Here is a 12,792-nt window from a genome sequence, read left to right as displayed (position 1 = left end):
AATTCCTGCGCTTTTCGTTTTGTTATGAAAGGAGGATAAAACTTTTCCCTCAACGCAACAACAAATGAGTCCCAATTAAATCCTTCAACAACACTTAGCCTAGTTCCATTCTCTTTCCACCATAGATCGGCCTCATCTTTTAGGTAAAGGACAGCTTGACCTACTTTCATATTTTCAGGACAGTTTACCACCCAAAATAGTTTTTCAAACTCCCTAATCCAGTTTTCTATGAAGGTCGGGTCTGCTTGCCCCTCGAAATATGGTGGCTTAAATTTCGCAAGCCTTTCAAACATGTCCCCTGCAGAATCGGGGCGCTCAGTTCTTTCCTGGGCTAGTTTTTCCGCCAAGAGGCGAAAAACAACAGCTAGGTCATTATTGTTGGTCATCCCAGAACGCGACCTGAAATTAATATACTCTAATTCAGGTTCGAAACTTTACTTATATTATCCTCTAGCAAAGTAATATCACACCAACATCCAAAATTCACGTAAAATAAACAAACATTTACGAATGTGCAACAATTATTTACGAAGGTAATCCCCTCGATCATTTATGAATGATATTCACATACAGGGCATTCAACTGAGAAATAAGAAACACAGTCCAATCATCACGAATAACAAGGAAGCATAAAAGAAGAAACATTCCCCTTGCGTCCCAAAATAAACTTTTGATCCTTTGGATAATCAATAATCTAACTTTTACTCCTCAAAAGAATGTTTATAACAACCCCTAAATATTAACAACACACTTGTCCTCAAAATAAAATAAAAGTTCTATGATATAAACATAAACTATGGTTGGCGAATTATGGAATTCTCACACTGGAAACGAATACTTTAACTTTTATTGCTAATTCTATAAAGGTTTAATACATCCTTGAAAATAATAAAGAATAACTCAAACTCTTATTGCTTTAACTTTGAACTGTTGTAGCTTTGCTACTTATTCTCCAAAACATTTAAGAACAAACTAACTATTACAACTTCAAATGTTTAAGGCATCTTGTCTATCTGTTCTTTCCTTGGAAATTTGTGAAGTGAAACCTAGATCCTCAGTATTCGTCGATCTTCTCAAAGGATCCTATGTTGGTGTACTTGGAAAGAAGCGTTTTATTCATGAAACAAACAACTTAAGATCTTACTAACGATTTCCCAACCAAAGCATAATCAGAATTCAATAAAACAATAAGTTTGGTGGAATCAAACAATTTCTATGCACATTTACATGCAACACTTAAACATTTAACAAATGCACATAGCAATTAACTTCTTATGCTAGCAATTAACTACTAATGCACATATAATTCTATCCTATATGCCCTTTCCTATATTACCCATCTCTCATAATAAATCATAATAGGTCAAACATTGAAGAATTTAAAGAATAAAACAAGAACAATTAGTAAGAAAAAAGTTTATTAAACGAATTAATAATAAACGAATAAATAAAATAAAGAAATTTTATTATTATTATTTTTTAAAACGAATAATTAATAAGAAATTTTTATTAAACGAATAAATAATAAACGAATAAATATTTATTAAACGAATAAATATTAAACGAATAAATATATTTAAGGAATAAGATTTTTATTTTATTATTTTTCGAATATATTTAATTTAATTTCGAAAATAAAGAAAAACGTACTTAATTCACATAAACGAAAAGTTTCGAATAAATAAGTTAATTCCGAACATAAATAAGAAGTATTATATACTTTCAAACAAGATAAAAGGAAATCGGCCCCCCAAAAAAAAGTACCAATTTTTGAACAATATAGTGCGTAGAAGCTCGATTTTTAAGAAATTTATTTTAAATAACTAGATAGTTAGGCGCCTAAAAAAAATATTAAAGTAAAACCTTAGCTTCTAGATACCACTTTGTAACACCCCGACAATTCTCTCTTTTCTAAAATAATCTTTTAATATAAAACGTAGAGAATTATCAAGGCATTATCGCCCGTGTGAAAACGTAACGGCTTATTCAGAATTTTGCAGCGGAAAACATAAAACTAACTTTAGGTTTATAAATAATCGATTACAGGTTTAATCCCAAAAACCAATAAACGAAAAATAAGGAAATATAAATAGTACGACCAGTTTAAAGTCCAATTAAACAAACCCAAGTCAACTTAGCAAATCAAAACTAAATACAAGCTCTCTATTCCCGATCACAATGATGCAACATCTTCAAACCTGCAGATGGACAATGCTTATTGATCCTTAGAGACTGCTCACCAAAGATTGGGTCATCACAGGATCAATAAGGCATAGCCATGATCAACATGCACAAGCAAAAGCACGTAATCAGCAAAGCTGAGTACTACATACTAAATCAATAATAATCCTAACATGATTCTATTAAACGAACAATCATAACATGATGCTGATGAAATATAAGTAAAGGCAAACGACACATATTAATTTGAATACCACACTTGACTAGACTAAGCTAGACTGGACTAGACTTTGATAACAATAATATTATTTTAATTGAAATAGGCAATGGACCGAGTTTTCTAGCTAGGCGAGGTACGGGCGCGACTCCGTAACCTCAGTGACCTGCGATATCGAGGAACGTTTGACTGAAAATAGGACGCGGTGATCAATCCGGTCCGAATGAAAGGCCATGGGCTACCACCATGAACCCCAACTCCTGTTTGTCCGTCACTTTAGACGTGCACAGTCTAAAGCTATTGCTACTCAGTTTCACTTTACATGATTTACAAATTGACACCCTGTTATGACTCAACAATCACATAAAGCATGCAACTCACATTTATTTATAACTGTTTTTATCTTGGAATTGAGTAAGTGATCACAAAGGCATCAAACAAGACTCATTCCAATTAACTCCAATCTTTTCTTTAATACTGATCAACCCCTGAATATGGGTATAAGGTTTCAACTTACTAAATAAGGTCCTCCGCCCTCATAAAGTAGTGAAAAGCTAAAAAGGGAACAACAATTAACTAATCTGAATTATATACTAAATAATCTAGTGTTCCCAATCGAACATGTTTGTATCAATCTTCCATACTAACATGTTATAATCCTCAAAATGCAATAAAGGTTTAATATGTTCATCCAACAGTATCAAACATGCAATTTCAACCTGACTAAGTTCATCAACAACATTAACATAACCAAGTTCATCAACAATTCAACATGGTTTCAACAATTAGCACACATTCCAAGCACCCAGGTATGTACGTACCTTGTGTAAACAAACTGCAAGACCACTTTAATAATTCAAAAGTCGCCTACGGAGAATTCTCCACCTAACAACAACCAATATAGACTCATATCAATTCATATTGAATTTTCAGCAACATTAGGGAGCTTCAAACCCTTCCTAAACATAATTAGAACATTTCCCAATATCGAAACTTGAATATTTGATTTCCTAGCATCATATTTATTATGTTAATTATTGAAATTCGTTGAAAACTCTTCAAAGCATCATACTTTGAATTTCCAGCAATATAACTACTTTCAAACTACTCCAAAACATAATTAACATGTTTGAAATCATAATAACAATAACTTTAATAATTCCTAAACATCCTACCATGATTTAAATCATTAAAAACCTTAAAATTCATACTTTAAATAATTAAAAATCAATATTTCAATGCATTTATATAATCTGAAATTAATAATTTAATTATGCAAACATATAATTCTTGAAATTCATAATCAAATATAATTTAAATTCAAGAAACATAATTAAATCATTAAAACGTAATTCAATTCATTAATTAGTTTAGGGTTTAAGAATTAACCAAAAAGAGAGACAAAAGGGTGGTTGGCCGGTGGTCTGAGACGGCGGCAGCAGAACAGTCGGCGGCTGACAGGCAAGGCAAGATGGTGGCGCAGCGGTGGTGGCTGCGACTGACTCGTGTTTGCGGGATATGAAGAACGAAAAGGAGTTCCTTCGAGCAAGAGGGAGGACAAGGGAGGACGTCGGTTGGTGTGGGCAAGGAACGCGGCGGCGCAGCGATGCAGGCTGGGCGGCGACGTGGCGGTGGTGCTGTTGGTGGCTGTCGCACGTAAAAAAAGAAAAAGCAAGTAAGGAGAGCAAAACGCACGAGAGAGAGGAAGAAAGAAATATGAGGGGAGAGAAGAGGTTACCGGACGAAGGAGGAAGTCGGGCGTCGGAGGAGAGCAACGGCGGCGGCTGCTGCTTGACCGGCGGCGGTGGTGGTTGCCTGAGAGGGAAGAAAAGAGAATTAACGTGAAAGAGAATGAGGGTTTCACGTGAGTGTGTGAAGTTGAGTGAGGAGAGAGAATTAGTTGTGGGTAAAATTTGGGTTTAGGGGGTTTATTTACTTTGTGGGCTATAACAATTGGGCTAAGATTAAGATTCCTTTTCCAATTTGAGAGTATTTAAATTCAAACCCGATTAGAAATACTTTTCCAAAACCGAAGTGTTTCTATGTTTCAATTCGTTTTCGAATTATGATTCTAAAGTGTTTGATTTCAATAAATCATTAAAATATTTATAATTCATTTAAATAAAATAAATATACATTAAATATATATTTATTACTAAAATCGACCAATTTCATTTAAATATAAAAAACTATACGTTAACATATGTTAATAAACTTTATAAATTTACGGGGGATTACACCTTGAGGTTTTTACTTCGGTAATAACTCAAACAATGGAAGCTAGGCTACACTGATGGCCTACAAGTGGGAAATGAAGCATGGCAATGCTACATTAGTTGTAGGGTTATCTATTTTGTTTTAAGTCATTTCAAAGGCTGGAACTTAATGGCTATTTTGTTCCATAATCAGCATACCTAAATTTCTGCTTCAAACACAGAAAGACTCACATTCAGAAGAACGAAAACAATGCTTGTTTGTTTGTTTATTTGAATGAAATGGTCAATTACGGGTTGAGTCAATATGCTTGATTAAAACAAACAACTCTTTAACAATTAAAAACTTTACTAGGTTCAAATCAACCCCTTGATTTGAGTTCCACTAATCTTTGGCATTGTTGCTTAGACCATATCAACAAGTTAACATTCATAAGCTCTATTTTAATGGACTTTTGAAAGTTGATTGATTTCTAGATCAATTCAAGACAAGCTAGTCTTACTTGTTGAAAGTAACAAAAGATATGAACTATTGTTAGAACGCCTAAACAATAGAATTCAAAGCTAAAGAAAGAGATTTTTTGACTTTATTATTTCACCTAGATTTGAGTGAATGTTGGTTCATTTACTCGAAGTGATATAAGTTTGAATCTGTTTGGCTAGTTCAAAGATTCAGAAGTATGAAATCCACTTGGCAAGAAATCATAAAGATCTAGGATAGATCATGTTAATGATTACTTGAGACCAAAATGGCCATCAATGATTGTGTGTAGTAAAATTCACAATCTAGCTCCATAAGATATGGCATATCTAAATTGGAATGATCGAAGTCGATTAGTACTTGATTCGATCAATGATGGATCATAAAGGCTTTTCCTATAATTTCTAAAAACAAAATGCTCAACTACCACCAAACTAAACCAAAATTCGTCAAAGCTATTGAAAAGTAATTTCAGAATATATTTTCATCATATATCTAGAGAGTTCCTAAACTCAGTGGGAGCTTAGTGTTTGTTATTCAACAAACTAAGGCCCAAGTATAGATATACGTTTCATTGTGATTTATTCAAATGAGACACAAGGGTATTGTTACTACCACGAATTTTTGAGAACATAATGTTTGTTTGCTCGAAATAATGTCCTTTTGAAGATTCGTTTCCAAAATGACAAGTGGGAGAAAATAGACCTCGAAAGTCTTCGAGGCGAACAACAAACATAAACGGACATTCCGGAGGCTTTTCGAAGTTCTTTAGAAAATCCGAACACGTATTCTTTAAGGACTTTAGAAGTGGCTTTAGAGAATAGACATCTCTTAGAAGACTTTACAAGTGCTTCAAGGAGAACAGAATATTCAAAAGACTTTCTAGTGGCTATTGATATTCTATTGTTTGATGTTCTATACCCAAGTAGGCATAGAGTCCAAGTCACTGAAACTATGAGATTCTTCTATTAGATAGTAAAGAATCATGGAGTTCAAGTCACTGAAGCTATGCGATTCTTCTATTAGATAGTGAAGAAACCTACAACTTGCAGTCAAACTATTATCATGTAGATTAATGAGTTTATAGCCTGTGAGAAAGCTATGACGAAACCCAGATTCCCTAAAATGGTTAGAGGCCATATATAGACTCAAATGTTTTAAATGGTTAGAGGCCATAAAACATACTCAATGTTTTGATGACAAAATTGAAATTTTGTTGATTTGCAAGAATAGTTTCACACCTATTGGTTGCAAATTGGTTTTAAGGATAAAACCGTCAAACATGGAAATGTGTTCACACACAAAGCTAGATTAGTTGCTAAAGGTTACAAGCAAATTCACGGTGTGGATTGTGTTGAAACCTCATGCAAAAACGTAATGCTTAAGTCTATAATTCAAGCAATGATTGCATATTGGTACATATGGCAAATGGATGACAAAACATCTTCTTCAGTCAAATGTTCGAAAAAACTATGTACATGGCATGTCATAGGATTTGTGGATCCAAATAATGCTTGAAATGAATGCTAGCTTATGAAATCTAAGTACAGATTTAAGCAAGCAATTGGGAATTGGAATTGTATTTTAGTGAAGCTAATAAGTATTTTAGTTTCATAAAATGTATATGATTCTTATAGATATATAAGAAGTTTAGTGGGAGTACATAAAACTTAATTGGTCCTATGTGTATCACACACATATCTCTCTATTGTGAAATAACATTCAAATGCTAATGACTTAGATTTGAAAATTATTCATCAATGACGGATCAAGGCGAAACTTAGTGCGTATTGGGTATTAAGATCCATTAACAAAGATCTTATAATAATGTTCTGGATTAAGTAATGGCATTTACTAAATCAAACACGAAAGACTCCATTGGAGACATTCGACCCATATGAATAAATCTAAGTAAAGAATGTTTGAACTATGTATAAGCATTTACTAAGTTAAACATCAAAGGATCTAAGTAAGATTCTTAACCTATATTATATGTCAAATAATTTAGCTGGATTTAGTATCTACTGAAACTAGATGAGCTAAAATTACATGAATAGAATTCAATTGGGAATTATTCTGCAAAAGAATTTATCATGTATGATATAATATGAGGATCGTCAAAAACGTATCGTATGACTTTAGGCATGACGAACATATACCAATCTCTATTGATCTAAGTGAAGATCAACTAGATTGAGATCAAGAATACTTATGGTACTTGAAAAAGTACATAGAAATAGTTTTTGATTCAAGGAAATAAAGATATGCTAAATATTGATGCTACACGCATAAACACTAGCAAAGGATCAAGCAAGATTCCTTTGGAGTTAACCATTGACAAGGACGAGCTATAGAGCATCGTGTTTTGAAATGGCAACATGGATTGGAGACCATGAGTTGTTGCGTGGGAAATTAAATATTAATTTCTATGTTCTAAGATACAGCTGGAAAGTCTTCCACATATCTGTGAACTGCTTGGATAAGTAAATCCAACCAAAGCATCACTAGCAACCTAAAAAGTTGAAGTAGAAGTACTTATTGCCTAAAAAGCAATAAAATAGAGTTGTTTGTATTAATGAGTTCTTCATTGAACTTAGGTAGATCACATGTCTGCTAACTTGATGGTTCTTCATTGCAAAATGCGTAGAACCACTATCGAAGTAAGAAAGACTAGATCACGTAATAAACAAACTCAAAAGATCTTATCATCATATCTCGAATATTATTCGATGAAAAGGATATTAAGATAGGCAAAGCATGATAACTAAACCTATGCAACAAGTGAGAAACAACACTCACATTGTGGCACCGGAAATCAAGCATAGTTTTGAATTCCACTAATTGTTTTAAAGATGGGTTCGAGGCCCATGGTTGTAAAACATTGGGGTTGAATATTTATCATATATGAAATGTATTTTCATATTCCATTTAATCTTGGTTTAGTATTAAATGATGAGTCCCTTCAAATTTGACGATATATTCAAGATAGACTGTCAGGACCAGTCCTGTGACTAAGAAATGTCTATCAAGTGAACTTGAATGTCAAAGGTTGAGAATGGTCCCTGGTCGGAGTTTTCTATAAAATTGGACGCATAGAAAACGTTAGACGACAAGAATGCAAGATGACTAGTAGTTCTGTTTCTTGAACTATGTGGACATGGCAATGTCATAATCATTTGCATAGATACTTAATTTGGGAAGACTAGTATCGGACAGACCTATGAAACTTTACTGTAAGAGATGAAAATCTGTCATAAGTAAATTTCATTAAAATTATTAGACACTAAATCCTCAATACCTTAGTGATTTGAGATTACTTGTTTGAGAACTGGTTGCTTTGACTTTGACCAACCGTCGCACCGTAACAGGAGGCTATAAAGGCAACGCTCAGGTAATCACCTATCAAACGAAGTCTAATCTCAAGATCGCAAGATTGGAATTGTCCTCCCATAAATCGGGATGAGATGCTTAAAAGTTGTACAAGGCCACTCGGAGAGCTAGAAACTGTGAAATGCATGGCCGTGCTCAGATTATCTGTTTATTTGATCAGTTGAACTATGAAACCGAGAAACACCTCTGGACATAATAAGGATGACAACTCTTACCTTATATTCAAGAGCAAGCATCGAGCGACAAAGGAATTAGGTAATGCACACTTGTCCCTAAGGACAAGTGGGAGACTGAAGGAAATAATGCCCTTGGTCCAAGTATGCATATAATACTAAGTCTAATAAATGCGGTTCAGTATTAATTAACAAGTTAATAATTCAGTGAGATCAAGTGAGCTGAATGCCTAGCTAGAGGCCGCTTCAGTTCAAGTGGAATTAATGATATTAATCCACAGCTTACTCTTGACTGAACCCGTAGGGTCACACAAATAGTACGTAAACGGATCAAGTATTTAATGGCATTAAATACTCTATCTATGGATATTCGGAATCGACGGATCTTGGTTTCAGTGGGAGCTGAGATCGTCACAAGCAAGAAATGAATACTCCGGAAACGATGATATTGCCGGAAACGGAAATATGGATCGTATCGGAAATATAAATATTATCCAAATCGTAGATGTTGCCGGAAACGGAAACGTGGTACGTATCGGAAAATATTATCGGAAATGGAAATATTGCCGGAATCGGAAATATTGCCGGAATCGGAAATATTGCCGGAAACGGAAATATTGTCAGAATCGGAAATATTATCGGAATCGGAAAATAATTCCGGAAACGGAAATATTAAATATTTGTTCGAAACGGAAATTAATTCCGGAATCGGAAATATTAAATATTGTTCGTATCGGAAATGAATTCCGGAACCGGGAATTTAATCGGAAGCGTATCGTACGAATAAGCATCGGACGAGGCCTGCCGGACGAGGGCCCAGCACGAAGCCAGGCGATCGCCCAGCAAGCCAAGCGCGCCACACGAACAGCCAAGGCCACGCCAGGCCCAGCGCAAGGCCAGGCCCAGCAGGCCATGGCAGCGCGCGCAGCAATGGGCTGCGAGCTGTGCTGCTGCTCGCGTGGGCTTGCGGCTCGTGTGGGCCGAGCGGCCGTGTGGGCTGTGCGCGGGCATGGCCTGCACGCTCGTGGGTCATGCTCGTGTAGAGTTTGTGTTCACATACGAAACCTAAATTGTATAGGATTTGTTTGATGATTAAATTCCTAATCCTAAAAGGATAAAATTAATTAGTTAGAGTCCTACTAGGATTCTAGTTTAACTAATTAGTATCCTAATAGGATTCCAGTTCCTTTTCCATACCTCTATAAATAAGGGCCTAGGGTCATATTTGTAGGTACGATTGAAGTATTCAAAGGGTAAGTTTTTGAAATATAAATCAGCCATACACTTGCAATAAGAGCCGAAAATCCTAAGCACCTTAAGGGCGATTCTAGTTGGTCTAACTTGAGGCGGATCCGGACGTACTGTGGACTATCTACGGAGGGACGACATTTGGAGTCCTAAAGACTTGTTCTTGTTCGGTTCGGGCGCAGCTAGGGAAGGCACGCTAAAACATGTATGCATCTATTCTATGCTAAATGATTATGTGTAAATAATATGCTCTCCTGGCTTTATGGTTTTTCCGCATGATTTATGAATTGTCATATGTATCATGAACTAACAGTGAGTGGTGCATTAGGGCAATTTTCTCGGAAATATGGATCGTATCGGAAATATAAATATTATCCAAGTCGTAGATGTTGCCGGAAACGGAAACATGGTACGTATCGGAAAATATTATTGGAAATGGAAATATTGCCGGAATCGGAAATATTGTCAGAATCGGAAATATTATCGGAATCGGAAAATAGTTCCGGAAACGGAAATATTAAATATTTGTTCGAAACGGAAATTAATTCCGGAATCGGAAATATTAAATATTGTTCGTATCGGAAATGAATTCCGGAACCGGGAATTTAATCGGAAGCGTATCGTACGAATGAGCATCGGACGAGGCCTGCCGGACGAAGGCCCAGCACGAAGCCAGGCCATCGCCCAGCAAGCAAGACGCGCGTCAACGCCCAGCCCAAGGCAGCGCCAGGCCCACCGCAAGGCAGGCCCAGCGCGCCAAGGCGAGGCTGCGTAGCGTGGGCTGCGTGGGCCGAGCGCACGCGTGCGGGCGCCCTCGTGGCTCCGTGCGTGTGTGTGTTTGTGTCCATGCACAATTCCTAAATCTATTAGGATTTGGTGTATGATTAAATTCCTATTCCTAAAAGGATTATTTAATTAATTAGAGTCCTTGTAGGATTCTAAGTTTAATTAAATCGTATCCTACTAGGATTCCAATTCCCTTTCCAAACCTCTATAAATAAGGGCGTAGGGTCATAATTTATGGACATGGGATTGAAGTATTCTAAGGGTAAGTTTTGAAAGAAAAATAAGCCAAACACTTGCAAACACTTAACCGAATTTCCTAGTAACCTTAAGGGCGATTCTAGTTGGTCTAACTTGAGGCGGATCCGGACGTACTGTGGACTATTTACGGAGGGACGACATTTGGAGTCCTGAAGGCTTGTTCTTGTTCGGTTCGGGCGCAGCTAGGGAGGGCACGCTACAAAGTGTATGCTCCTAAATTATGCTAAATGATTATGTGTAAATAATATGTTTCCTGACATTAAGGTTTTTCCGCATGATTTATGTTTTGTCATATGTATCATAACCTATCACAATCACTCTTCATTGTGATAATACTTCAGCATAGCACCTTGCACACAATCTAGTTTATCATGATAAGACTAAGCATCTCAAGAGAGAAATGCATTACATAAGGGAGCAAGTGGCAGCTGGTTTCATCAAAACTTCCCATGTTTCTAGCTCCCAGCAACTAGCAGACTTGCTTACTAAACCCCTAGCTTCCTCTCATCACCATGTGTTAGCTGCCAAGCTTGGCCTCTTATCCAAGGTCCAGCTTGAAGGGGGAGTATAGAAAATATTTATTTTTTATTATTATTTTAATATATCTCCTAACTGAATTATGTTATCAGTTAGATAGAAACAATATGCTGACTTGTATTTATACCCTCATGTCTTGCTTACAACTTAAGCAATTCATTTTGATTGTTTCTTAATCAAGTTTCTCTCTACTGCTTTCTGCATATTTCTCCCAAAATCATTTTAGTTCCTTCAGATAGTGACCAAATAACTTGTTCAGACGACTGAACATAGAATAGAACAGGGTCGTACGATGTGAAGTGAAGTATGAAATATTAATAATGGATGTCAGTAGCAAATTATCAGAATTCAAATGTCTTTTTTATAAAATAAAATAACAATACACTTCTATCAATCAAAAGGTCCTATGGTCTAGTGGTCAGGACATTGGACTCTGAATCCAGTAACCCGAGTTCAAGTCTCGGTAGGACCTTAAATAAACAAACATTTTTTAAGATTCAATATTCAACAATTTTTTATTTTTTATGTTTCATTAGTATGACGTAAAATCTAAAAGCTGGGCAAAACAATATCAATACCGAACCTTTTTTTGAATTAAATAATGGACAAGAAAATAAGAATAAATAAAGTTATAATGTGTTTCTGGTTTCCTTTCCACTTCTTTGCACCCATGACTTCCACCAAAATCGAAATCTAAAATGAAAAAAAAGCAGTCAAGAGTTCTAAACCCATCTAATAATTTACACCTTTCACAACTGAGAACCCGAAAATCAAAATAGATCAATTACAGAAAAAATTGTAGTAGCTTGTTCTTTTTTGGTTGTCTTAGTTGGCTCTCCATCACAAACAAGCTCGAACAAATGAGAATAATTGGCTATTAGGAAAGTCCTGCCTCTCCCCTCATACAAGATGCATCAATCAATCAGTTAACTGCAAAGCAGTCGCGGCTCATGAAATTGAGCGCCCTTCCTACAAACCCTTCATCACGAGTAACGGCTGTACACCTCCGAAAAATCGACACCAAAACTGGCCCCGAAAACCCACTACCTGTAAAGGATGTGACACGAACAAATTTAATTTCATCTGGACTTTGGTCTGTCTACATCATGTGTTGTGTCAACGGGTTCTGGGAATATCTCCCTAGAGGAATGTCGTCGTTGTGAGGATGAATTGTCACCCCCGCCAACTTGCCCACTGCCCTGGGACCCGGAAGTACCTGACCGTTTAAGGCTGCTTGTTCCCTCAAACCGGGAAGCAGGTGGGGCCGCACCCGCACCAGCACCCACATCCAAGCTCTGTCTCCAACTT

The 12,792-nt window shown here is 36.2% G+C and overlaps 1 protein-coding gene and 1 non-coding gene across 3 annotated transcripts in view; one reads left to right on the top strand and one right to left on the bottom strand.

The window, feature by feature from the left end:
• Window positions 1-11,884: 11,884 nt before the first annotated feature.
• Window positions 11,885-11,956, top strand: TRNAQ-CUG (transfer RNA glutamine (anticodon CUG)). The gene has a single exon. It is a non-coding gene; the product is annotated as a tRNA-Gln (tRNA).
• Window positions 11,957-12,055: 99 nt separating this feature from the next.
• Window positions 12,056-12,792, bottom strand: part of LOC110776474 (probable LRR receptor-like serine/threonine-protein kinase At2g16250) — a 5,759-nt gene continuing 5,022 nt past the window's right edge. For both annotated transcript variants that reach the window (XM_021981036.2, XM_021981037.2), the window contains one exon: window positions 12,056-12,792. This exon is cut by the window's right edge and continues 397 nt beyond it. In XM_021981036.2, the coding sequence (XP_021836728.1) occupies window positions 12,564-12,792 (229 nt within the window). In that variant the 3' untranslated portion in view covers window positions 12,056-12,563.

This window comes from Spinacia oleracea, chromosome 4 (assembly GCF_020520425.1).
Source record: "Spinacia oleracea cultivar Varoflay chromosome 4, BTI_SOV_V1, whole genome shotgun sequence".
In the NCBI taxonomy this organism is placed as follows: domain Eukaryota; kingdom Viridiplantae; phylum Streptophyta; class Magnoliopsida; order Caryophyllales; family Amaranthaceae; genus Spinacia; species Spinacia oleracea.
The sequence above is the reverse complement of the archived record's forward strand: the minus strand, read 5'-3'. Positions and strand labels throughout refer to the sequence as shown.